Below are 25,512 nucleotides of genomic sequence, written 5' to 3'. Positions count from 1 at the left end.
CTTTCTATGGAGCCGATTCACATATCTGCAGGTCGCCCATGGAGCATTTTTAAAAAGAGCCCTGTACATTTTTCAGTCCATTTCAGGTACGATTTCAAGTAAAAATTTGCACCTGAATCAGTGAACAAACCCACACTGGACTCCTTTTAAAAATCACTCTGAAACCACGGCCGGGCATGTGTTAACCGAGCTGTCATTTGAAAGCCTTCATTGACCCTCTGACATACTCCGTAAGACCACCACTCAATCCTCCAGATTTGGAAATGTTATTCACCCATTGTCATCAATACATGTGCAGAATGAGCTGCTAATCAGTTTGCACTGGATTGTAGGTTGGTTATCATCAAAGGTAAAATCAGACACCTTCGGGGGCGTGGCTTAGGAATGGCCGAGTGAGGCAGCTTTTTCTTGGAGCTCCCGGTCCAAGGCCTCATGCCCCGGCGCTGATAATCCTTTCTACCGGCATGAGCTCATCCAAGAAGCACCGGACACGGGGAGCAACTCGAGGGACCCCCCACAGTAAATCCGCCGGTTCGTTCCGCCGCTACTTCGGGCGCGGAGAGGGATCCCCACCGGGAGCGGCCGTCGCAGCTCCACGAGAGGCCTTGCAGGCCTCACCGAGGCATTCACGTTCGGAACCCTCAGGCTCGCTCCAGCCCGGCGAGGAGACACCTCCGGAGTTTTGTATGGCGGAGGCGGAGCAGGGAGCGGGGGTGATGTCTGTCCCGGCGGCTCCTGGGCCCTCCATGCTAGACCAGGACATTAGGGACATGCTCCAGGCCCTCCCAACACAGTCTGCCGTTGAGGCGTTGATTCTGCGGCTGGAGGAAACGCACAGGCGGGACATCCAGGAGGTCCGCGGAGAGGTCTCCGGTATTGCGGACAGAGTGACAGCGGGGGAGTCCTCTCTGACGGCCTTGGAGGCCAGGGTCACCGCGCTGGAACAATCGAGGGACCAGCACAGAGACGCCGCCATCTCCCTCCAACTACACGTGGAGGACCTGGAAGACCGGAGCCGCCGCAATAACCTGCGGCTCCGTGGGGTCCCGGAGACAGCAGGTCCGGAGGACGTGAGTGCGGTAGTTGGCGCTATTATCCACACGGTGCTCGGAGATCCGGATGTGGTGGTCCCCCTGGACAGAGCGCATAGAGCTCTCGGCCCGAGACCGACAGACCCGGACAGACCGCGGGACATTGTGTGCAGACTGCACCGTTATGCGCAGAAGGAAGCCATCTTGAGACGTGCCTGGGAGCTCGGTGATGTGGAGGTGAATGGGGCGAACATCCGTGTTCTGCAGGACCTGTCCCGCTCTACGTTGCGACGGAGGGCCCTTCTTCGACCACTCCTTGACCTGGCCAAACGGCTGGGTTACACATACCGCTGGGGGTACCCCCTGTCCGTCATGTTCCGCAAAGACGCGGGCAGCTTCACCCTGCAGACGGCCGCCGACCTACCGGCTCTTTTTCGGTTTCTGGGGACAGAACCCATCCCGATCCCGGACTGGCTACAGCTACTCCCTCGGCAAGTGGGCAGATCGGGTGCATCGGTTAACCGGGGCCCCCAGCCCCCCGCCAGCAACGAGGACGTCGGAGACACCGCTCGGCTTCGGGAGGAGCCCCACGTGAGTAGGCCCTGAGCCACACACTCCAGCTACTCGTCCCACTTCTACATGGCGGAAGCCAGGCTGACATAGGTGATATGCACACTTTGCTATGGTTGTATGCACCCCCTTGTCCTCTATGCCACCTTGTTTTTGTTTTGTTTTTCTGGGCATCCCCCCGCACCTTCCCCCTTGCTAAGCGGTCCCCCCGCTGATCCCGTGGGATTCCCCCCCCCGGGGGCTCCTGGTGGCCTCTCTGGCGTGGGCGACTGTCGCGGACTATTGGGACACCTCCCGGACAGGTCTTTTCTGTTTTTTATTTTGCTTTTTGATGCTGCCCTCCGCTCCCTACAACCCCACACCCCGGCCAGTGCAGCCCGCCCCGTGCTGCCTGCAATGGCCTACCCCCGGATGCCACTACTGTCACCTGTTTTGTGCTGCACTGCGCTGGGCACCGCGCTGCTGTCTGGAGGACCAAACTGTCAGCTCTGATCCATGTTTTGCTGGTGCAGGGGACCGGACTGCAACCCACCATCACGGATAGCGGGTCCACCATTTGCAGGAACTTTTTGCTCCCAGGTCGGGGGCGGCAAACGGGACTTTTGTCATAGGGGACTTGCGGCCTGTTCATGCCGCGCCGGCTGCTAGTGGGGGGGAGCACTGGGCTAGGTTTTGACCTGTTTAATTTCCTATGTGGGGGGGGGGGGGACCCTTGGGTATACTGTGGGGCCTGCGGGGAGGGGGGAGACCCTCGGGTATACTGTGGAGCCTGCGGGAGCCTTTCCCGCCTGATAGGGCACACTACCGAGTGGTGCTGGGGAGAGGGGGTCTCCTCCTCTCTTATTGACCTATGCCTCGGCATTGTGGCGTGCACCTGGGGGGGAGGGGGTTGTTTTTGGGGAGGCCGTGGGGGAGAAGCACGTTCGGCTGGACTTAGTGTTCGGTAGTGGGTGCTGAAGACCCCCCGCGGCCCCCGCTCCCACATGGTAGACCCTTTTGGTCTATATGGCCTCCTACCTTGATGGTCTCCCTCCCCCCTGGCTGTACTTACTGCCGTATGGGACGTTCTATGCATTTGCTTACCTAATGTCTTTGTCTTTGCTTTTAATTTTTTACTGTTATGCCGGTTTATATGTTTTCATACTATTATGTCTGTCTTTATCTATTTTCACATGTGATTGTTAGTTGCCGGGGGTGAGATGCTATACAGGACCGGGAGTTCACCCTTACAACTCGGTTCACTCCAGCTCCCACTTAGGTTTTCGCTCAGTTACCAGAGATAGCTCTGGTGAGCGTTGCAGCCGTTTAGGCTACTTTAGTTTTGCTTATTTGGCCGCTCAGGACAGTGACGGCCCCCTTCCCCCTTATTTAGTTTTCTTACGCCCCTCCTTCTTTCCCGAGACTCCCCAATTTTTATAACTCCCTTTCATTCCCTTTCCCTTCCCCCTGTTTTGCTACTTTTCTTTTACTTCCCCTTCCCCTCCTCCCCTCCCCCACCCCTACCCTTTGACTTGCTAGTCACTCTTTCACTTGTAGCGATGGACGCCATTCACATACTCTCAGTTAACGCGAAGGGCCTCAATATACCCGAAAAGCGTAGGATTCTCATACATGACATGCGTCGGGCCAAAGCGGACGTGGTTTTTATCCAGGAAACTCATTTCAGAGACGGTAGTGTACCATTCCTTAAAAGTCGACATTATCCTTTTGCATACCACTCCAAATATGCGGTAGCCAAAGCGAGAGGGGTGACGATCTTAATCTCGGCGAGGGTACCGTGGACGCTGATCGGCTCCCGAACAGATGAGGAGGGCCGCTTCCTGTATTTAAAGGGACTGATTGGGGGTAGGAAGGTCACACTAGCAAATCTTTATGCCCCAAACGACCGCCAGGATGTATTCCTTCACAAGCGGCTGGATCATCTTCAGCGCTATGCGGAAGGCCAGTTGATAGTAGGGGGCGACCTGAACATCCTCCTCAACCCTTTGGAAGACACCTCGTCCGGTACATCTACTACATCGAGAGACATGCGCAAACGTATAGGCTTATCTCTACACTCGGCACAACTTATCGACGTCTGGCGACTTTTCCATCCGGGGGAACGTGACTTCACATTCTTTTCCAGACCGCACCAGACTTATTCACGCCTGGACTATTTTCTAATACCACACGGGCAGTTACATGCAGTGTCACACACTTCCATAGGGTCGATTACGTGGTCAGACCACGCCCCGATCAGCATGCAGTACACACTGTCAGACAACCTTACACATCCTCAAGCGCAGTGGCGCCTTAACGAGAGTTTGATACAGGACCCTGTAGTTCTGGCAGACGTGACTAAGGAAATAGGTCACTATTTCGCCACGAACAGCACCCCAGGCAGTGACATGGGCGTAGTGTGGGAAGCCCATAAGGCGGTAAACAGGGGGGTCCTTATAAAACACGGGGCCAGACTGAAGAGACAGAGGACTGAACAATTGGACTCCCTACTAGCGAAGCTCCATGCCACAGAACAGACGCATAAAACATCTCCGTCGTCGGCCCTCGGCGTGGAGTTAGACGTTCTCCGCTCACAAATTAACGACTTACTTCAACACAGAGCTAAGGCTGCGCTGCAGAGATGTAGACGGACGGTATACGAGTCGGGTAATAAATGCGGGCGACACCTCGCTCAGACTTTGAAAGCACAGCGTTTGGCTTCCTACGTTCCCGAGATTGTGACCCCGTCGGGACAAAAACGGTCGCTTCCCATGCAGATCTCACAGGAGTTCAGGGACTATTACAGTTCTCTGTACAACCTGTCCGGTTTGCCGCCGTCGCCCTCCGTCGTCTCGCAGTATCTGACCGAGTCCAAAATGTCATCCCTGTCCCCGGAGGCGAGTGCCACTCTGGAGGAGCCCATTACGTTGTCGGAAATCCAAGCAGCCTTGAAGAGTACGAAACCGGGTAAAGCGCCGGGCCCTGACGGGTTGACTCTCGCTTACTACAAAACCCTGTTGCCGACCTTGGGGGGCCCTTTAGTAGACCTCTTTAATGGGCTGGGGACGGGGACCAGACTTCACGACACTACTCTGCGGGCGCATATCTCGGTTATCCCCAAGGAAGGCAAGGACCTATCTCAGTGCGGGAGCTACCGCCCGATCTCCCTCCTGAACTCAGACCTGAAGCTTTTTACTAAAGTTCTGGGCACGAGGCTACAACAATATCTTCCTCCGTTGATCCATCTGGATCAGGTGGGTTTTGTCCCGTCTAGAGAGGCAAGGGACAACACTACGAAGGTCCTTAACCTGGTCCATATAGCTTCCAAGACCCGGACCCCGAGTGTGTTTCTTGGCACAGATGCCGAGAAGGCATTCGATCGGGTTGAGTGGTCCTTTATGTTTGCCACCCTTAAACATGTAGGCCTCGGAGACAAAATGATACGCTGGATCTCAGCAGCCTACTCGGGGCCAACGGCGAGGGTACGGGTAAACGGGATGCTCTCTGACGTGTTTCCTATTACGAATGGTACGCGTCAGGGTTGCCCCCTGTCCCCCTTACTGTTCGCACTGACCTTGGAGCCCTTCCTGTGCCATGTTCGTAGTAACGTGGCAATTAAGGGAATAGGGATCGGGGGGACTAGGCATAAGGTGTCTGCTTATGCCGATGACCTTATGTTCTCCTTGGCAGAACCTGAGACATCCCTTAAGACCCTTTTGCAGGAATTTCATGCTTACGGCCAACTTTCTAACCTGCGGATAAATTTTTCGAAATCCGAAGCTATGGGCGTGGGGATACCACCCGCACGTTTGCAGCGTCTAAAGACCTCCTTTGCGCTGAAATGGTCAGATACTGCCCTGAAGTATCTGGGCACCTTTATTCCCCCTTCCATTTCGCAACTTTTTAAACTTAATTTTCCCCCCTTACTGAAAACCGTACAAAAGCTTTTGGATGACTGGGTGGGCGGAATGCACTCCTGGCTGGGCAGATGTAATATTCTTAAAATGTCGATCCTGCCAAAATTTCTCTATCTACTCCAGGCCCTCCCGGTCCATATTCCCAGGGCCTTTTTCGGGCAGGTTCACTCACTTTTCACCCGCTTTTTGTGGGCGGGCAAGCATCCACGTCTACCCAGGAGTATGCTTTCCAACCCTAAGCATCGGGGGGGTTTGGCGATGCCGGAGATTCGGAAATACTATTACGCTGCCCATCTCAGTAGACTTCTAGACTGGTGCCGCCATAAGGACACCAAACTTTGGACGCAGTTAGAACAGGACCAATCTGACATTCCATTGACGGGCAGCCCGTGGTGCTATGGAGACTTACCTATTGAGCTTAGACGTCACCCACTGATAGGCAATACTGCAAAGATTTGCTCACTCCTTTTAACTGACCCGGACCTGTCGACACCTGACGCGCCGGTGCGGCCTGTGATCGGTCACCCGAATTTTACTCCTGGTCTCAGAGACAAGTGTTTCCGGGACCTTTGTAGACAGGGTCTCTCCCAAGCGTCCCATTTTAGTCAACTGGGTAGATGGAAGACGCTCGCGGACTTGACAGACCCGGGGGGCCCATACCGCCTTGACTTTCTACGGGCCTCCCAACTATCCCATTTTCTCCAGAGTATGCCGCCGCCACCCACTGACTCACAGAGACCCCTTACCTGCCTGGAGAAGCTCTGCACAGAGACCGGGACCCTCGCCCACACATTGTCTATGGCATATGAAATGTTGATTGAACCCCCAAGGGATTTCCAGCCCCCATATCTTGCCAAGTGGGAAGAAGACCTTGCGGTCACTTTCACAGACAGTCAGAAGCGACAAATAATCAATTACACCCACAAATCCTCACTATGCACTGGACAACAGGAAACAAACTTTAAAATTATCTCCCGCTGGTATAGAACTCCCGCTCTCCTGCACAAGATCTTCCCGACGACCTCGGACAGATGCTGGAGGTGCCACTTGGAAGAAGGTACCCTCCTGCATATATTCTGGTCCTGCCCCCGATTACATAATTTCTGGAGAGAGGTGTGGCGCATTACCCAGACATTCACTGACAGGGAGGTGCCGTTTTCATCTGCCTATTTTCTTTTTCATATGACGGATATTCCTGCCCGGAAATATGGCAGATCCGTGATACGACACCTACTGGATGCTGCTAAGGCGTGCATACCTCTCAGCTGGAAATCCCCTAACCCGCCGACTGTCGCTCAATGGCTACACAAAGTAGATGACATTAGCAGGCTGGAGGACCTGATCCTCACCAGCCAACACCGACAGGAAGCGTACTCTAAGACATGGCAGGCATGGAATGCCTTCAGGTATTCCACTGAAGGTCGTGCTCTCAGGAGCGCTGAGTGATGGCCTTTTCGGGATATTGTTACAGAATCCTTCTTACCTACCCTCTTTCCCCCCTTCTCCCTTCCCCCCCTTCCTCCTCTTTTACTGGCCTGTCCCTTTTGCTAGGTTACACTCTTGCTCAGCGGGCCTCCTCCGGTCTTTTAGTATCCCTGGGAGGACCGCTGTAGGGAGAGTTTGAGATTACAAATAAAAAACAAAAAATATAAAAAAGGAGGGACCACGTGTGCAAGGTCAGATACATTGCTGCTCACCCGCACGTGGACGAGCTGTTCACCTCCCTGGAGGAGACGGTGTCGGCCGCGGGAGCTATATGGGTCAAACTGACCCTACCCTCTAGGCTACCCTAGCGGTGAGACCTTAACGAAGGGCGTTATGCCTACATGGGTATAGAAATGTTGCTGTTTGTTTATTTTGCAGTTGTATTGTCTTCTATACTTTTGGTTGTACTGATTCATGTACCCTGGTCTTCCTTGTATTAAATAAAAAATTTGAAGAAAAAAAAAATCAGACACCTTCTGGTCCCTTTTCTTAGGGAAAACTTAAATTCTGATACTATGAAAAGCTGACCTGTTTATTTAAAATAGTGAATGAAAACATACATGCACATCACCCTAATGTATACCCATTGTGCTGTAACCCACAGTAAACTGCTTAAATAATGCCATTCCAATAAATTATGTAATCCACGTTTTCTCAAACTTCCTTTGGTTTGGTAAATAAGAGGGCCTAAAACTTGGTGACCACACCTGCTTTTAGCCATACCAACAAACCACAAGGGAGCTTAAAGTGGGTTTATGGTTGCTTGCTGGTAGCTCACGCCATCCTCAAGAAAGGAGTAACATCATGGGTATCAACAAGGATTTGAGAATTCTATTATACAAAGAAAAGCTGGACAGAGCTATAGTTCCACTAAACGGTTTGTAAACAGGTGGGAGGCCTGTATGGAATCCACTCTCACAGCCTTTGAAAAATGATCCTTGCTATCGTCCTATCAGGGGTCGTCTTTAATATTGATTGGACCCTGGGAAAACCTTTTCTTGCCCCCCCATACAATTTCGCTCTCCACCTGCTCTGAGACATATAATAAATAGCAGCTAGACTTAAAATCAGTTTACTGTATCAGATCAGGCAGTGATTGTGATTGGTTGCCAGAGGTTACAGTGTATCATTACTGCTTACTAACTGGTTGCTAGAGGTTACAGCACACATTGTGGCTCACTGATTAGTTGCTAGAGGTTACAGCAAAATATTTCTGCTTGTTTATTGGTTGCTAGAGATTACTGTACAGTAATACTGCTCTCTGGTTGCTAGAGGTTACAGCACATCATCTCCTCATGCTATACATATGAATGCCGCCTTTATTTACATATCTATGCTGCCGGATGCAGCTATTGACATATGAATGCTGCTATTTACATATGAATGCCGGTAATTTACATGTAAACACAGGGTCTGCGGGTGAGTCATCTGTACATAACAATAGGGCAGAGCTAGGCAGCATTAGTAGCAACGCTTCACACTGAGATATCAGGACACAGCATGGGACTAAAACTTCAAGGGACAATGGAAATTTAAATGGGGATAGTTGGCAAGTATGAGGCAGCTGCTTTGGGCCCTACAACAACGACAGGGCCCAGGGCAGCTGCCCCTTTTGCTCTGCCTTAAAGACGGCCCTGGTCCTATCACTATATGAAATGTTGCGCTAAAGCAAGCTCTGCTACTCCATAAAGTACCAACTTACATAGTCCAGAGCTATCTCACCCCTTCAGGTTCACTCCACTTTCCCTACTACAAGACTATACCTTGCTGCTATCTACATAAAGCAGTTCCTACTATGTATTTACTTTGTACGGTTACTGCCCCTGGATTTAAAGGTATCTTCATTTTTTTAATCCTGCTTTGCGCCTCCCTTAACTTTTTCAATATTTTCTTTTTTGCACGATACCTAGATTTTAAAAATCTGTGTATACTTCAATAACATTTATTTTAAATGAAAAAAAAACGTGGTGCATGTTGATCATTGCAGTAGGAACTTTTTTCTGCAAGGAAAATTTAGACTCAGTATCTCTGTATCCTACTGTGAAGCTCTTGCATGATTATGGGGGGAAGTTTAGATACACTGGGGCAAGGCCTACTAGAAAAGCAGTTTGCATGTATGAAATATGCTATGGGTGGGTGCAGATGGAGCTGATTTGAAGATGCAATTCGCAAAAGGGATTGAGGGGAAAACTGTACTGTTGTGTATTTAAGAGGGTGTAGTGTGTGAGAAGGGTGGTGCAGAGCAGATTGGTTAAAACAATGATAGGACAAAAAAAAACTCTAGTCCAGTGATTCTCAACCAGGGTTCCTCCAGAGGTTGCTAGGGGTTCCTTCAGCATTGGGCCATTTCTGCCTCTAAGATAAGTTCCCGCCGACACCATTGATATTTTTAGCTATCTATGAGGAGGTAATTCTTCCCAATGACCACAAGTGTAAGGACCACTCTTTCCACTGACCATCACACTAATGTATAATGTACTTGTGGTCATTGGGAGGTAATTCTTCCCAATGACCACAAGTGTAAGAACCACTCTTTCCACTAACCATCACACTAATGTATCACGAGTTGTAGATTTCTAATTTTTAGCAGGGGTTCCCGGAGACTGGAGAAGTATTTCAAGGGTTCCTCTGTGTTGAAAAGGTTGAGAGAAGCTGCTCTAGTGTTTAGGATGTCTTATCCATAGGCATCACTATACTGGGGGATGCAGGTCTTGGGTCAGTGACATCACTCTCAGAAGTGGTATAATATTTACTACTGTTCTACTACCAGCAGGGCTCAAGTCCTGCGGGAACGCATGGGAACGGAGTTCCTGTACTTTTTCTACAACAGGAACTCAGTTCCCATTAGCAGCCGTGTCCTGCAAGACTTTAAAGTATGCAAGGTGTGTGGGAGGTGCTACACCAACAGCTCACAATAGTAAGTTCCGCACACCTGACCATTCAGGAATTGCCAGTAGAGGGCCCCATGACAGCTTCCTCTTCGATCTACCTCTCAATCACAGCTAGCTGACGGGTAGATCAGGTCCCTGCTGCTAAGAGATTGTATTTAGTCAGACCTCTCGTGATGCTCCTCCCCGCTGGCCCCTCCTGATTTTCTGTCTCCTCATCTCCCCACCAGTCTCCTGCATACTTGCTCTGTGTGTCCCGCTGAATCCCCCCCTCCTCTATCTTCAGTGCCATATGATGAGAGAACCCAGAGGAGGAGCACAGCTATTCTGCTCACAGGACATGCTGGGAGAGAGGTGAGGTGAGGGAGCAACATCAGTTTGGGGTGGTAAGCTGGGCACAATACCTGGCAAAGTTTAATGCCAGGAGGGAAGTTTATGTGGAAATATGTGAAGGGTTGGAATAGCAGCGAGTGTGTGTTGGAGCCCCTGCAGAGTTTGCAGCCCCCCCAAGCTAACATACATCTCCTAAGCAGGAACACATCACTATCTCCCCAAGCATTCTGTCCAGATAATGTGCAGTTCATTCATGACCTTTCCGTTTAACCCTGTGTTATCCAAACTCTGTTCAATGAAAAGTGTAAATTCACCACATAAACACTCTATATACAAAATAACATCCCCAATAAAGATCAGAACATGATGTTCACATTTGCATGGAAGCACAATGGAATGAATGCTGATTATTCAGAGAATTACCGTATTTATATTTATTGACGATTGTTTTGTTTTTTTGTGTACTAACAGTTAAGCTTCATACACACAATATGAAAATTGGATGAAAAATAACACTTTTGAAGCGTTTGTGCATATGAGCGTATCATTTTTTATTTTTTTGGTGGGGGGAGTGGATCTTGGGTGGGAGTTCCCACACTTTTTTCCCCAGGACTTGACCCCTGACTACCAGGCATAATTGTAATCATTAGCTGAAAAGCTTACCTACTTGTCAGACAAATGATTTGTGCACATTGCCTGAAAGTAGAGCCCAAATTCTCCTGTGCTTTGTGTTTTGTGAATTATGCCAAGTACCATTTCCCAGTGCTAACTAGTTGGTTGGCATTTAGGAACTGCTTATGTCAGAATAATGCCACATTGTTGCTGGTGCCTGTCTTGTTGGAGCTGGCTTCTAGAATATAGGGAGATTTAGTTAGACCTTGGATAACTAGTGAGCATATCTTAGAACTTTTAAGCCTGACATGTGGGTGGGGTGAGGGGTAGAGCATGGAGATGAGCTAATAGGCACCCATGACAAGAAAGCGGTAGTTGCAAAGTTGTGTGCAGAGCTTGTCACACCAAGTGACAGCATTGGCTCAATAGCAGCATAGTGTATTGCACTCAAATGTGGGCTAACAATGCTGGGGCTGGATAGTAAAAGGCCTGATGGGGAAAAAAATATAGTAATTAACTCCTCTAAAGAAAAAGCACTGGCTTGACAATATAGAGGGGGAAGAGAAGAGACATTCCTGACCATAAATGAGCCATAAACTAATAATATTTCATTAATAATTTTTTTTTTAAATACATTAGGCAGCAATTGTGACACTATATGGGAAAAAAAAGGTAATTGTGTCCATTTGTCAGGAGACTGACACTGAATATGATACGAATGGAACATTCGTATCATATTCCATGTCAGTCTCCTAAGCTGTTTAATAGCTGAAGTCCTACTAAAGTCAATGAGCTTATCTTAGCCGGTCTATTCTTTGCTAGTAAATCATATATATGATAAGAATAGCACTACAAACCATAATTCCTTTAGATCAGCATCCAGGGTGTGCTAGTAAGGTAAAGATTAAAAGGTAAGCTTTTTAATGTTACCTGTAAAAAAAAAAATTTCTGCATGAAAACAGAGGAAACCGCCTGCAGCAATCATTTTCTATAATGCTTGAGTTTCTCAGAAACATGCAAGTGTGTCTAGAGCCTTCCATATTAGAACCAGGACTACAAAAGTTTACTCAGCCTTTTCCACAGCTGAAAGGTGGCCCACCGTGCCTTGTGTATGGTGCGGACTTTCCTAAGGGAAACCTTTCATGGTAAAGGCTGCCAATGAAGACATTTTTAGATTGTAAGCTCTAACGAGCAGGGCCCTCTGATTCCTCTTGTACCAAATTGTAATGTAACTGTAATGTCTGCCCTCATGTAAAGCACTGCGCAAACTGTTGGCACTATATAAAACCTGAATAATAATATCTATGAAAATGCTAGTTGCCTGGCTGTCTTACTGATCCTTTGGCTTCAACAGTTCTTAGATCACTGACAAGAAGTATTGCAGATCACAAGTACTGACCGCACTTCTGGGTCAGGGAATTTAAAAAGTTTTTAAAGCGGAAGTAAACCCAACGATTTATTAGTTCCAAAAAACAGTTACATTCCGGCATGCTGGAAATGCGAACTGTTACATTGGTTGTGCTCTCAACCAAACTGTCACACCATCCAATGGCCTGTGTCATAACTGATCACATGTGCAGCATCATGGCAGTTGAAGATTAAACAGAGGCCAAGATGGCAGCTTCCATGGCTGAAAATAATAGGAGGGTTAACTTCCACTTTAAGTTAGATGTTCAACAAGACAGGCAGCTAACATGGCAGCATCCGCTTTTATATTTCCTTTATGATAGTTTCCTGTGACAATACAGTCCAATCCACCTAGCTCCATGACCCTTTTCTCTACAGGGGCTGCACAGCACCTTATTATAGCTTATTTAAATAGTCAGCACACCATATATAGAACCCCAAATGTTAAAATGTTTATTGAGGTTCCGATTTTTTTTTTTTTACTTTTAATATTTGGTGTGTTGCCTATTTATTTAAATGATTTTCCTGTACCAGACACAAGACATTTCACCTCACCCATCAGATTTTTGTACCCCAGGTAAGTAACTGGATTTCAGGTTTGTCCTCCTTCTCGTAAGTGCTATACCCTGTTTATATTAATATATATTACCGCATTTAAAAAGCCTAAAATAATAGAGTAGCAATGAGCACTTTTTAAGTGTTCAGAAAGTTGGAAAAAAAAAATAGTAACCTTCATCCCATTTAACATACATTGCAGTATATGCTTGTGGGAAAATATGAATTCCAGGTAGACTAGAAGCAGTTTGATGAAATGTTATCTTGGAAAAGAGTGCCACCTAGTGGTGATTGTGTTTGTTTTTAGCTTCACACAGATTTTTCTTTTTTATATATCTTGGCAGAGCAAAAAATGACTATGATAATAATTATTATTTGAAAGCCATCCTGTCTCATGCCTCTGAAATTTGTTAGTTGGTATGTTACATTTTGAATTAGCTGCACTTTTTCTCAAATATAATCTGGTGGAACACATTACTGTAGATTTATCCGCAGTTTAGTGGTGCGGCATTCCACTGGGTATGTTCGTTTTTATCTGCCAAGGCAGAACATTAGTCCTGTTTTAGGTAAATCTAAGTTTCCTGCACATTTAAGGGAAATGTATCATGGTAAAATTACCGAGGGCTACCATTGCTGACCATCATCTTAAAAACCTAGTTGGCGGGCTTTAATGCTGATCTTATAGTTGTTGTTGCCTTTTGTCATTACCTGTATATTACATCATCAGTTTATATAGATCCAGCACATTTTACATTACTGTGTAATAGGTCATTCATTAACAAGTGCCTAATGTTAAAGGACCTTTTTAATTTAAAACCAGGTCCCCAACACTGCAGGGCAAGCTAGAAGGGTATCCATTGTAATACACTTGCCGGTTCTTAAATAATATATAGCCTAACTTCAGTAATTGTCGGCTATGATTATGTAGGTATTTTTAGATTATCAGATTTAATTTCTGTATACATGTTCAAAACTGTAGGAGGGAACTAAAGTGCTGTGTGTATACATGTACAGTATATGTAATGATTTTGGTGTTGGCGTTATATAAGTTTGCTACAAGACTTGTCTCTGGAATGAACGGAATATATAGTCTACATGTACATTAAAGTTTTTCCTTAAAAGATAGGTTCGCTATCACAGATGTCTTAGATGTGAGTGATGTGACCCGCACAAGGCCAGGCAAAGTTTACATCCTTCCATCAATGCTTTCACTGTGATATACCACAAATGTAGCAGCCAAAGAGTTTAATGGTTCTGGAGGTGAACCATTATACTCTATGGTCCATATATATTGTATGTGTGACAAAAGGAGTATTAACAGCAGGTGCAAACATTGCTTTTCCTAGTGCTGGGATCACCTTTTTACTTGCTGAAGTCTGCATATGACAAGAAGGGCATGTTTATAACTGCTGTATTAGGCTTAGGACTGGTTTGCTTTAATGACAGTTCATGTTTTATTGGTATGTGTTGGGGAACATGACCATCAAACATTGCCAAAATAAACTAGAAGTTCCCTGCCTTTTGTCTAGTATAGGTTAAATATGAACAACTAATTTTCATTGGCAAAATAGGCATATTCTCTTTACCCTAGCATCTTAATGTGTTTCTAAATGATCCGGTAGATTAGATGAAGTGACCAAGAGAAGTAGCTTAACATGAGAAATTAAAGGTGTATTTGAAGCCTGCTTTGAATATTCAGCAAACAAGCCAGTCTGATTTCCGTGCAAGACATCAACCATTATTGGAACGTCTTTTCATTTTCATTTTTCAGCAAGGACTTTTACAAAGTGAGCATTGATTTCTGTTGCTTTCTAGCCTTCTCAATCCATTATTTTTGATTTTCCTATGAAATATATATGTCCTTTCTACTGACATCTGACAAACATCATATGGAAGTCATTTTATCTACCAATAATGTGTTTGTCAAAAGGTATCAGTCACTAATGGATTTCACTTCCTTGCAGTCCATTCCAACCACGTTAATGTCATCGACATAACTCTTAGAAACATTTAGCCATATATTTATTTATTTTCATCCCTGTCCCCGCCCTTTGCAATTTCTTTCTGGCTGTCACTTCTTATCTGTTGGTTCATTATGAATACTGCATACAAATATAGCTAATGGTTAATGATAAATTATGGGCAGGCAGCTAGATTAGTGCCTTGATTTTGCCCTCAGCATTTTGACAAATTGTTTTCTGTTTCTTCGGATTGATGGGAAGTCCAAGTCTCCTGATCTTTTCTAACATTTAAAGGGTAATTGCAGCCTAAAGATGTATTTTCATATTAGATAGATACTGAATGGATACCAGTGAATTGAATCAAAAGATGCTAGGTTTCAGTTAGTTGACCACCTGTTTGAGTGAAACTTCTTTAGGGGGGCGAACAACAAGCCAGGAACTTTAGCATAGAAATCTTGCCCCTAGAGTCCCCAACATGCTTGAAGCTGATGGGCTATTTATCCTACTAGCATACTCAAGTACTGAAAAATCTGTTTTGAGAGCACTTAAGAAAGCTCTCCTTTGACAGTTTTTTTCATCTTGTTTGTTCTTAATTTGCTGCTGCGTGTAAATAGTGTTTACGTTCCATGTCTCCAGCGTGCACAGGCTGGACCACAAGGTTTCTTCAGTCTCCTTCCAGAGCACCTTAGGAATCCCAAAAACTCAGGGCCTTATAATATGAAAATACTAACTTTACCTACATAGCAATTATTTTGGCCCTTCTTCTAGTCCTTGGTATTGGCTGCTAAATATGATGGGTAGCCTCAGTAACCTGCAGTGAAAGGTGAAAAAGTGCCAACCTCCTAGGGCAGGGGTGCCCAACAGTTTGAAGAGCGAGGACCACTTAAGCGACTTGGTAACTGGTCACAGGCCACAATGAGCAGAGTGGTGGATGACAGCCCGCTCTACTCTATAGAGCCAACTCTACTGTTTTTTTTTTTTGCTGATCAGATTGAAGGTAGGCTTTTGTAAATGGACACAACAGGTGAATGGAGGGTCCGATTGGGTCGGACTGACCATGTGAAAGGGGCCTAAGGCTGCTTTCACACTGATGCACTATTGTTTACCCGCACTGTAGGGTGCAGCTCAGTTCACCTGTGGCCTTCCTGCAGGTTAGCTGCACTTTGCCATAGACTTCTATTATATCCTGTAGTGGTGCACTTTCAGAAAGCTCACCAAACTCGCAGGTAATAGAAGTCTATGGCTCAGTGCAGGTAACCCATAGGTACACTTCTCTGCACCTGTGGATCAGTTTGAAAGCAGCCTTGTAACCACTGCAGAACAGATATACCCAGATATACACACTGATTTTAGTGATAAACTTACCTTTAATAACAGTATTCTATTCCATCCCAGAGCAGGAGGTCGTGGGCCACTGGTTGCTTTATATTTAAGGTGTCCGCAGTATGGTCCAGCTAGCAATTTTTTAACACTGCAAGTCATTACAGGTTTGCTTTAATGTCTATTTTAACTCAAAATAAATATTTCATCTGTAACCGCACTCTATTAATATGGCATCTGTAAATTTCTTTACCTTTCAGACCAGGCCATACTTATAGAACAAGCACAGCGTGTGAAGGAATTTGAAGCTATTGAAAGTGACTCCTTTATACCACAGGCCTTCCGGTCAAGTCGAGACAATAAAGCTGTAAGTTTGTCAGTTTTTTTTTTTTGTTTTTTTTGCAGTGTTCTGTTTTGCTTGAAACCAGTGCTTTAGTTAACTCTGTGCCATGTAACTTTGGAACAACCAGTCAGTTTAAATGCTAGCCTATACTAAGCCCTCAAAAACCCATAAAACTGTACTTGCCTTCACTCCATTCCCCGTCTCCCTGATATATTATTGAAGCACCCTGGGTCCCCCCCACAAATACTAACATTCTGAAAGTTGAAACGTGTTCAGAGCTCAGTCTCCTCCTCCTAACCATCACAGAGAAAGCAATCAAGTCTGGCATTTGGCTACTTAAGCATCGAGTGCTTCGTTTTGGAAGCAGGGGGAGTGCCACTTGTTTTACCCATACCTGAAAGTACCAAGTATGTTGAAGTGATGGAGAAACACGAGAGCGCTGGGCCCTGACATGAAACTAAAGCCCTACTACGCATGGGCTAAATGTCAGGCGGCATCGGCCTGTGTGTACCGCAACCATTCAACTAGCTTCTGCCAAAGGGTTATGACTGGAAAAGGTCTGCTGACCGGCTCCCTGCCAGTGCTCTCAGGCAATGGGGAGATCGCTGTACTAACATCAAATAATTGTATTTTTTATTTTTTTTGGAGCTGGACAAAGAAGGGGGTACACGGAGAACACATAATGTTGGGAATTAAATTGGATATCTCACACACACAACACTAAACACATAAGAAGAAGACAAACCTGATAGCAGGAAAAGGGGAAGGGATAAAAAGGGAAGGGGAAGGGAAAAGTAAAGAGAGGGAGGGGGGGGGGGGAAAGAGAAAGAGAAGAGAAAGTAAGAAGAAAAAACTTAAAAACAAGTCACACAGAACACATATAAAGAAATTTGTATTTTTAGTAGAAATGAATGCACACTAATATCGCCAATATGAAAAAGATCACTCACATAGAGAACACTAAAGGAAAGGGGAAAGGGAGGAGAAGGAAAAAGGTAAGGGAGGGTAAGGAAAAAAAGATAGGATAAAAGGTTTTTTCTTTTTTTCTTTTCCTCTCTCTCTTTGAGGTTGGAGACGAGGAGGGGGTCAACCCCCAGATTATCAATACCGTATATACTCGAGTATAAGCCGAGATTTTCAGCCTCTTTTTTGAGGCTGAAAGTGCCCCCCTCGGCTTATACTCGAGTCATCGCTGTCTGCCCGCTCGATCAGCGTGTCGAGCAGACAGACAGCGGCCATTCTATGATTCAAAAGCCGCGCCTCCGGCTCCGCCTTCGCCTGTGATAGGCGGAACACTGAATTTCCCAGCAGCCTGTGTTCCGCCTATCACGGGCGTCGTCTCATCCTCGTACTACGGACGAGGATGATACGACGTCCGTGATAGGCGGAACACAGGCTGCTGGGAAATTCAGTGTTCCGCCTATCACAGGCGAAGGAGGAGGCGCGGCTTTTGAATTTTACAATGGCCGCCGACGAAGAGGGCACGGGACGGAGGCAAGGCAAGGCACGGCACGGGACAGGACGGGACGGGACGAAGGCAAGGCACGACACGGGACGGAGGCTCGGGACAAAGGCTCGGGACACAGGTAGGCTGGACACACACACACACACACACACACACACACACACACACACACACACACACACGGATGGAGACACACACACACGGATGGATGGATGGATGGAGACACACACACACACAGGGATGGATGGATACACACACACACAGGGATGGATGGATGGATGGATGGATGGAGACACACACACACAGGGATGGATGGATGGATGGATGGAGACACACACAGGGATGGATGGATGGATGGATGGAGACACACACACACAGGGATGGATGGATGGATGGACACACACACACACAGGGATGGATGGACGGACACACAGGGATGGACGGACACACAGGGATGGACGGACACACAGGGATGGACGGACACACACACAGGGATGGACAGGCATGTCTCACCCTCGGCTTATACACGAGTCAATAAGTTTGCCAGTTTTTTTGGGGGTAAATTGGGGGCCTCGGCTTATATTCGGGTCGGCCTATACTCGAGTATATACGGTAATAAGGAAAGAACAGTCAATAGTATGTTAGATATAAAACATGTATGTATTTTGATAGAAAATGTTTAGTAAAGAGTGTTTTATAAAAAAAAAACATCAAATAACTAGGCGTGTGTATGAGGCTTTAGGATGGCCATACATTATATCATTTTCTTCTTCAATTTCCTTTAGATTTACTTCCAACTATGTACTGTAATTTTTTTTTTCAACCCAAAAAACTAGTAGTATGTATAAGGCTTTAGGCTGGCCATACATTATACAATATTCTTATTCAATTTCCTTTAGATTTACCTTCAGCTATGTAGTGCAAATAAAAAAGAATAAGCTATTTCGCTGACTGGAACCCAACCGTCCTTGAATGGGGCACATAAAAGGGCCAGGAGAGTGGTAGGGAACACCAGGTAAAAATGATACAGCTCCTCTCAAATTAGGTCTTGAGATCCTAATGCATAAAAAAAAACACAAGACAAACACAAGAGGGCGCCTCCATCTAGGTGTAGCGATTTAAATAAAAAGGCATAAAAAACTATTAAAATACACTCACTAGATAAAAGTAGATCGAGGCTTGTCAAGTTTCCAATGGTTTGATAAAGGGGCCCTCCTTTCTGCCCTGAAACATGTAGCCACATCCCCTTTAATTCATGTCTTCACCCAGCCATAAGAGGTGCTGTTTGAAGCCGCAGCCATCTTGCCACTTCTGGAAGCTGCTGATGCTTATGTTCCAGCCTAAAGACTGACAGCTGCACTTCCTTCAACCAGCCACATGCCTGCTGAGCTCTGCAGCCTCACAGTGATCCTATGAAGGTCTATATGGGTCTGTGACAAGCCTTGATCTACTTGTATCTTGTGAGTGCATTTTAATTGTTTTTTTAAGCCTTTTTAATTAAATCGCTACACCTAGATGGAGGCGCCCCCTTGTGTTTGTTTTTTATATGTAGTACAAAGGCCTGCCTGATTGCATATAAATTGAAAGTGGTTAGGTTTGACCTCCATATTATATGGTTTTGGTAAATCTAAAGGAAAATTGTACAAAAAGATTGTATAATGTACGGCTACTTTCATACACCTTGGAGGATATATGTGCTAACAAGTCTTAACTAGTCACAGTGTATACTAGTTGCCTGATAATCTCTGGCACCCTTGGATCAAACATTAAGCAAGAAGTCCCAATTTGTATATGTGTTTTAGGTTAGTGACTCAGAATGTAATGGAACCAGAGAAACAGCATGACAGACAGGCAAGAAGCATTTTTAAAAAGAGAATGGTCTTAAGAGGATTCCTATAATTCTGGCCATCTGCCTACTGTTCACATGACCCCACATGTAAAACACAATTCTTGCAGTGCAGCGCAGACTGAAAGGTCTGCCCATCAGTAAATGAGGTTTGTTATAATGTGAAGTCTGGTGAGCCAAGTTGCTATCAGCTGACAGATCTCCCCAAGCTAGCTCCCAGCTCTATTCTGCACATCCTTCAGTCTAATTTTAGAAGAATATACACTATATTACCAAAAGTGTAACGTTCATGCACCTGCCTTTACACGTACCTGAAATTTAATGGCATCCCAGTCTTAGTCCATAGGGTTCAATATTGAGTTTCCCCACCCTTTGCAGCTATAACAGCTTCAACTCTTGTGGGAAGGCTGTCCAAAAGGTTTAGGAGTGAGTCTATGGGGATAAGGCCTCAAAGGCCTGGCTTTCCATCTCCACTCTAATTCATCTCAAAGATGTTCTGTCAGGTTGAGACCGGAACTCTGTGCAGGCCAGTCAAGTTCCATCACCCCAAACTTGCTCATCCATGAAGTTTGTGCACTGGTGCGCAGTCATGTTTTAACAAGAAGGGGCCATCCTCAAATTGTTCCCAAAAAGTTGGGAGCATGAAAATGTCCAAAATGTCTTGGTATACTGAACTAAGGGACCAAGTCCAACCCCTGAAAAGCAACCTCAAGCCATAATCCCCTCACCTCCACATGATTTGGACCAGTCCACAAAGACATGAATGAGCGAGTTTAGGGTGAAGGAACTTGACTGGCCTGCACAGAGTCCTGACCGCAACCCGATAGAATATCTTTGGGATGAATTATAGCAGAGACTGCAAACCAGGCTTTCTTGTCCACATCAGTGCCTGACCTCACATAGACACCCTTCTAAGCATCGTCGACAGCCTTCCCAGAAGAGTTGAAGCAGTTATAGCTGGAAAGGATGGGCCAACTCAATATTGAAGCATACAGACTAAGACTGGGATGCCATTAAAGGTCATGTGCGTGTAAAGGCAGGCGTCCTAATACTTTTATATAGTGTATGAAGGTGATGAGTGCATCATAATATAAATAAATGAGAAATCAATCAGTAAGTCTGGAAGACCCTTATAATTGTATGTGCAGCCATGGAAGCTCGCTTGCATCTAACTAGAAGACATGCCAAATAATTTTTTTCTTTTTTAGTTTAACTCTCCAACATCCATCCAAAACTCACATCCCCACCACCACCTTTAAATGTTCCAGTTAGATTCAGGCAGTAGGATGTATGCAGTGGCAGTAGACAAAAGGTATAGATAGTGGAACGTGGATCAGCACTGCATCTAAGATGACATTGTTTTTTTTGTTTTTTGTTTTTAAAGATTTCTAAAGCATAAATTCAGTTTAATCTAGCGTGTTTACATTGATCAGTGCATTTTTATAGCCTATAACTGATGAATGACGTAATGTCCATCACAATGTCGCAGTCCCGCTAAAAATCGCAGATCGCAGCCATTACCAATAAAAAAAATTAAATAAAAGTCCCTAAATTTTTCCCATAGTTTGTAGACACAATAACTTTTGCGCAAACCAATCAATACACACCTATTGCGTTTTGTTTTTTTATAACACAAAATATGTAGAAGAATATATATCGGCCTAAACTGAGTTGATTCGTTTTTTTTATATATTTTTTTTAATATGTATTATAGCAGAAAGAAAAAATAAAAAACATACTTATCTTTTAAGCCAACACTTGATGTGTATAATCAAAGCTCAGATGATATTTCTTGTAAAGTGTAAATATTTTACAAGTCTTACAAGAAGACTTTTTTTATCATGATATTGATATTTCAGAACAAAGTTCTCTCTTTTCGTTTTGTTTAACAGAAAAAAGAACAGTACAACAACAGTGTACTCAGCGGTACAAAACAGAACAAAGTGACTTACAGTAAAGGAGAAAGGTGGCCTACAAGCCACTGGTTACAGACGTATCTTGCAAAATTTTCCGATATAACTAAGAAGTACAGCATTTTAGTAATTACATGAAAATAATATTGTAGGTGTGAATGAAAAATACAATCAAAAAATGTATATATGGTTGGGAAATAACCATGGTCTGTGTACCCATTGTTGTACCAATCATTTATAGAAGTGGAAATGAATAATGGGTATAGGGAGGTAAAGTTCAACTGTCTATCCTGAGGACTATGATCTCCAAAGAGTCTGTGCATAACTACAGCAGGGGGTGCCAAGGTAGGTTCATTAAGCCATTAAAGTGATTGTAAGGGTTAGTTTAAAAAAAAATAACAAACATACTTACCTGCACTGTGCAGCTCGTTTTGCACAGAGTGGCCCTGAACCTCGTCATCTGGGGTCCTCCAGCAGCTCTCACGGCTCCTCCCCACATCAGATAACCCCCTAGGAGAAGCACTCTCCCAGGGGGTTACCTTGCAGGCGCTCTCCCGAGTCCAGCATTTGCGTCCATAGACACGAATGCCAGACTCGGCCCCGCCCCCCATGGCTCGCTTCATTGGATTTGATTGACAGCAGCAGGAGCCAATGTCTGCACTGCTATCAATCTATCCAATCAAGAGCTGGGACCCCGTGGAGAGTGAGAAAGAGTGTCTCCGCTGACAGAAATAGCTCAGGTAAGTAAAATGGGGGGGGGGCTGGGGGGCCGGTCACTGCCAGGTGTTTTTTCACCTTAATGCAACCCCTTTAGCTATCTTCTCATTTTGCGAGAGAAACGTCTACAGGTATAGGATAAGCTTTCTACGTGTAGGATTGCAGTCACCTTATCAATCCAAAGAAATATAGTAGGGGTTTGGGCAATAACCAATGTTGCCCTATGATTTCCTGGCCAAGTACAGGATTCTTTAGGGTGTGCACCCCAAAAGCTCAAAGCGTGTGTGAGATATATATATATATATATATATATATATATATATATATATATATATATATATATATAAAATAGAGTATTTATATAGCGCCAACCGTTACAATTCAATACAGGAGGAATCAGAGGGCTCTGCTCGTTAGAGCTTAGATATATACATATATATGCTTATAAATAAGTGTAAAACAAACATATTTTAAAATGTATTAAAACATGCATGGTGTCAGTAGGGCAGTGGATGTTATCATTAGAGCAGTGGACTGCATCAGTAGTTTTTTTTTTTTTTAAAGGGGACTGAGGACCGAGATTCCCAAGTCCCTTTTTCTGCAGGCTCAGCTGCACTGGACAGTGAATGAATGTAAAATGCCCTGTCCTGAGAGGCTTTCTGTTCATTTACAAACATTCATAAGCACAGTTTACTATGCTTCAATTATGTACCGATCACTCGCTGCGTTCATTCAGAAAAGGATTATATTTACTGGCCCCCTTCCCCAATCTCCATCCTGAAGGACACCCTGTGTGTATGCCTATGATAGTTAATGATCTCAAACACATCTTGCCAGTATTAGACTTGTTTTGAGCACCTCCAGAATAAGAATCCCTGTACTGAGGTGCACCTTATGGGCACAGTGGGGAGTCTCTGTGAGAAAGAAGGTCCATTTCTTAAGGGAGTCCAATATAATCTGGGGGAAATTTGTGAAAATTGGATCAGCCAGAATCTGTAGCAGCTGTGTATGGTAACCAATCAGCTTCTATATTCAGCTTGTTCAGTTAAGCTTTAAAAATGAAAGATAATATTAAATAGATGATTGGTTGCCATGTACAACTGGTCCCGATTCTGGCTGCTCCGGTTTTGATCAATTTTCCTCACTATGTAATAGGAATAACTGCCTAAGTCCTAGGGATGCAGATATTGAAAGGGGGAGATACCAAAATCAGAAGTATTTTTCACAGAGATTTAAGCCACTGTTAAATCCGTAAATAGATCTAGGTCCTGTATCCATTTTTTGTGCTTAGTATTAACAATGGGTTGGGAAATCTGGCAGTTAGTGCATTGTATGTTTTAGCTGTAAGACCCTTCTTACATGGAGAAAGAGTTATAAAGGAAATCAATTCCATTTTATGAAGTGTAAAATCATTAAGTTTGTACTGACTATTAAGGGCATGTTGAAGTTGAAGATATCTTTAAAAAAAGAAACAAAAAACAAGGTCTTGGAAGAGAGAACTCTGCAGTTGTTGGAGGGATTTGACAGTTTCAGCAAGGTGTAGTTGAAAGAAAAAAGTAAAGCCACTTTTTTTTTCCACAATGAGATCCCTCAAAATGAATTGACTCTCTAAGGGCTCGTTCACACTTGATTATGAAGAGTGAACCAATGCTGACTACTGCGCCTATAGCATTTATGATGTGTTTATGGTGTGTTTTCATTGTGTTTTTGAAGCGTTGAAAACGTTTCAAGAATGCTTGATAAATACCCATGGAAGTGTTGATTTTCTACATAGCTACATAGTTAGGTTGAAAAAAGACACAAGTCCATCTAGTTTAACAAAAAAATACAATCCCATATAAACAATCCTTCACCCACAGCTGATTCAGAGGAAGGCGAAAAACCTCAGCAAAGCCTGCTCCAATTTGCTACAGCAGGGGAAAAAATTCCTTCCTGATCCCCCGAAAGACAATCGGATTTTCCCTGGATCAACTTTACCTATACTGTAAATATTATGTACATTTAGGAAACAATCCAGGCCTTTTTTAAGCAATCTACTGAGCTTGCCAGAACCACCTCTGGAGGGATATGCCACATTTTCACAGCTCTTGCTGTGAAGAAACCTTTCCGTATTTGGAGTGTCCCCTTGTCCTCTGTGATGACCTTAAAGTGAATAACTCAACACCAAGTTCACTATATGGACCACTTATGTATTTGTACATGTTGAGCATATCCCCCTTAATCTCCTCTTCTCAAGAGGGAATAGATTCTGTTCCTCTAATCTTTCCTCATAGCTGAGCTCCTTCATGCCTCTTATCAGCTGTATTGCCCTTCTCTGCACTTTCTCCAGCTCCCCGATATCCTTTTTGAGAGCTGGTGCCCAAAACTGAACTGCATATTCCAGATGAGGTCTTACTAATGATTTGTACAGGGGCAAAATTATATCTCTCTCCTGGAGTCCATACTTCTCTTAATACAAGAAAGGACTTTGCTCACTTTGGTAACCGCAGCCTGGCATTGCATGCCATTATTGAGCTTATGATCTACCAAAACCCCCAGATTCTTCTCCACCATTGTTTCCCCCAGATGTACTCCCACATTTATCAACATTAAACCTCATTTGTTACTTAGTTGTCCAATTAGACACAGTGCATTGAGGTTGGCTTGTAAATTGGAGACATCCTGTAAGGACGTTATTCCACTGCATAGCTTGCTATCATCTGCAAAGACAGAAATTGTATTTTTAATCCTAGACCCTATATCATTTATTAAGATATTAAAAAGTAAGAGTCCCAGAACTGAATTAGCCAGTTTTCTATCTACAAATTGATCTTTCCAAGCCTGTAGTCTTTACCTTAGACGTGTAGGGAACTGTGTCAACCACTTTTGTAAAATCCAAGTATACCACATCCACAGCTACCTCTCTGTCCAAGGTTTTACTTACCTCCTCATAAAAAGAAACCAGGTTTGTGTGAGAACTTCTGTCTTTCATGAATACATGCTGCCTGTTGCTTAAAATATTTTTTTCCCAGCAAGAACTCATCTATGTGGTCTTTTATTAAACTCTCCAGTATCTTCCTGACTATGGAAGTTAAACTAACAGGTCTATAGTTACTTTGATACAAACTTTGATCCCTTTTTAAATATGGGCACCACATTGGCGCTGCGCCAATCCACTGGTACCATTCCAG

At 44.7% G+C, this 25,512-nt stretch overlaps 1 protein-coding gene across 2 annotated transcripts in view; it reads left to right on the top strand.

Annotated features, from left to right (window-relative positions):
* The window catches only part of RSRC1 (arginine and serine rich coiled-coil 1), a 508,526-nt gene that overhangs the window by 466,585 nt on the left and 16,429 nt on the right, over positions 1-25,512 (top strand). For both annotated transcript variants that reach the window (XM_077488086.1, XM_077488085.1), the window contains one exon: positions 16,319-16,425. In XM_077488086.1, coding sequence (XP_077344212.1) covers positions 16,319-16,425 — 107 coding nt within the window. The remainder of the gene's footprint in view (positions 1-16,318; positions 16,426-25,512) is intronic.

Source organism: Lithobates pipiens, unplaced genomic scaffold (assembly GCF_037356315.1).
Source record: "Lithobates pipiens isolate NorthernLeopardFrog02 unplaced genomic scaffold, aLitPip1_a1.2 Scaffold_18, whole genome shotgun sequence".
Taxonomy (NCBI): Eukaryota; Metazoa; Chordata; class Amphibia; order Anura; family Ranidae; genus Lithobates; species Lithobates pipiens.
Note: the sequence above shows the minus strand (reverse complement) of the source record. Positions and strands in the feature narration are given on the sequence as shown.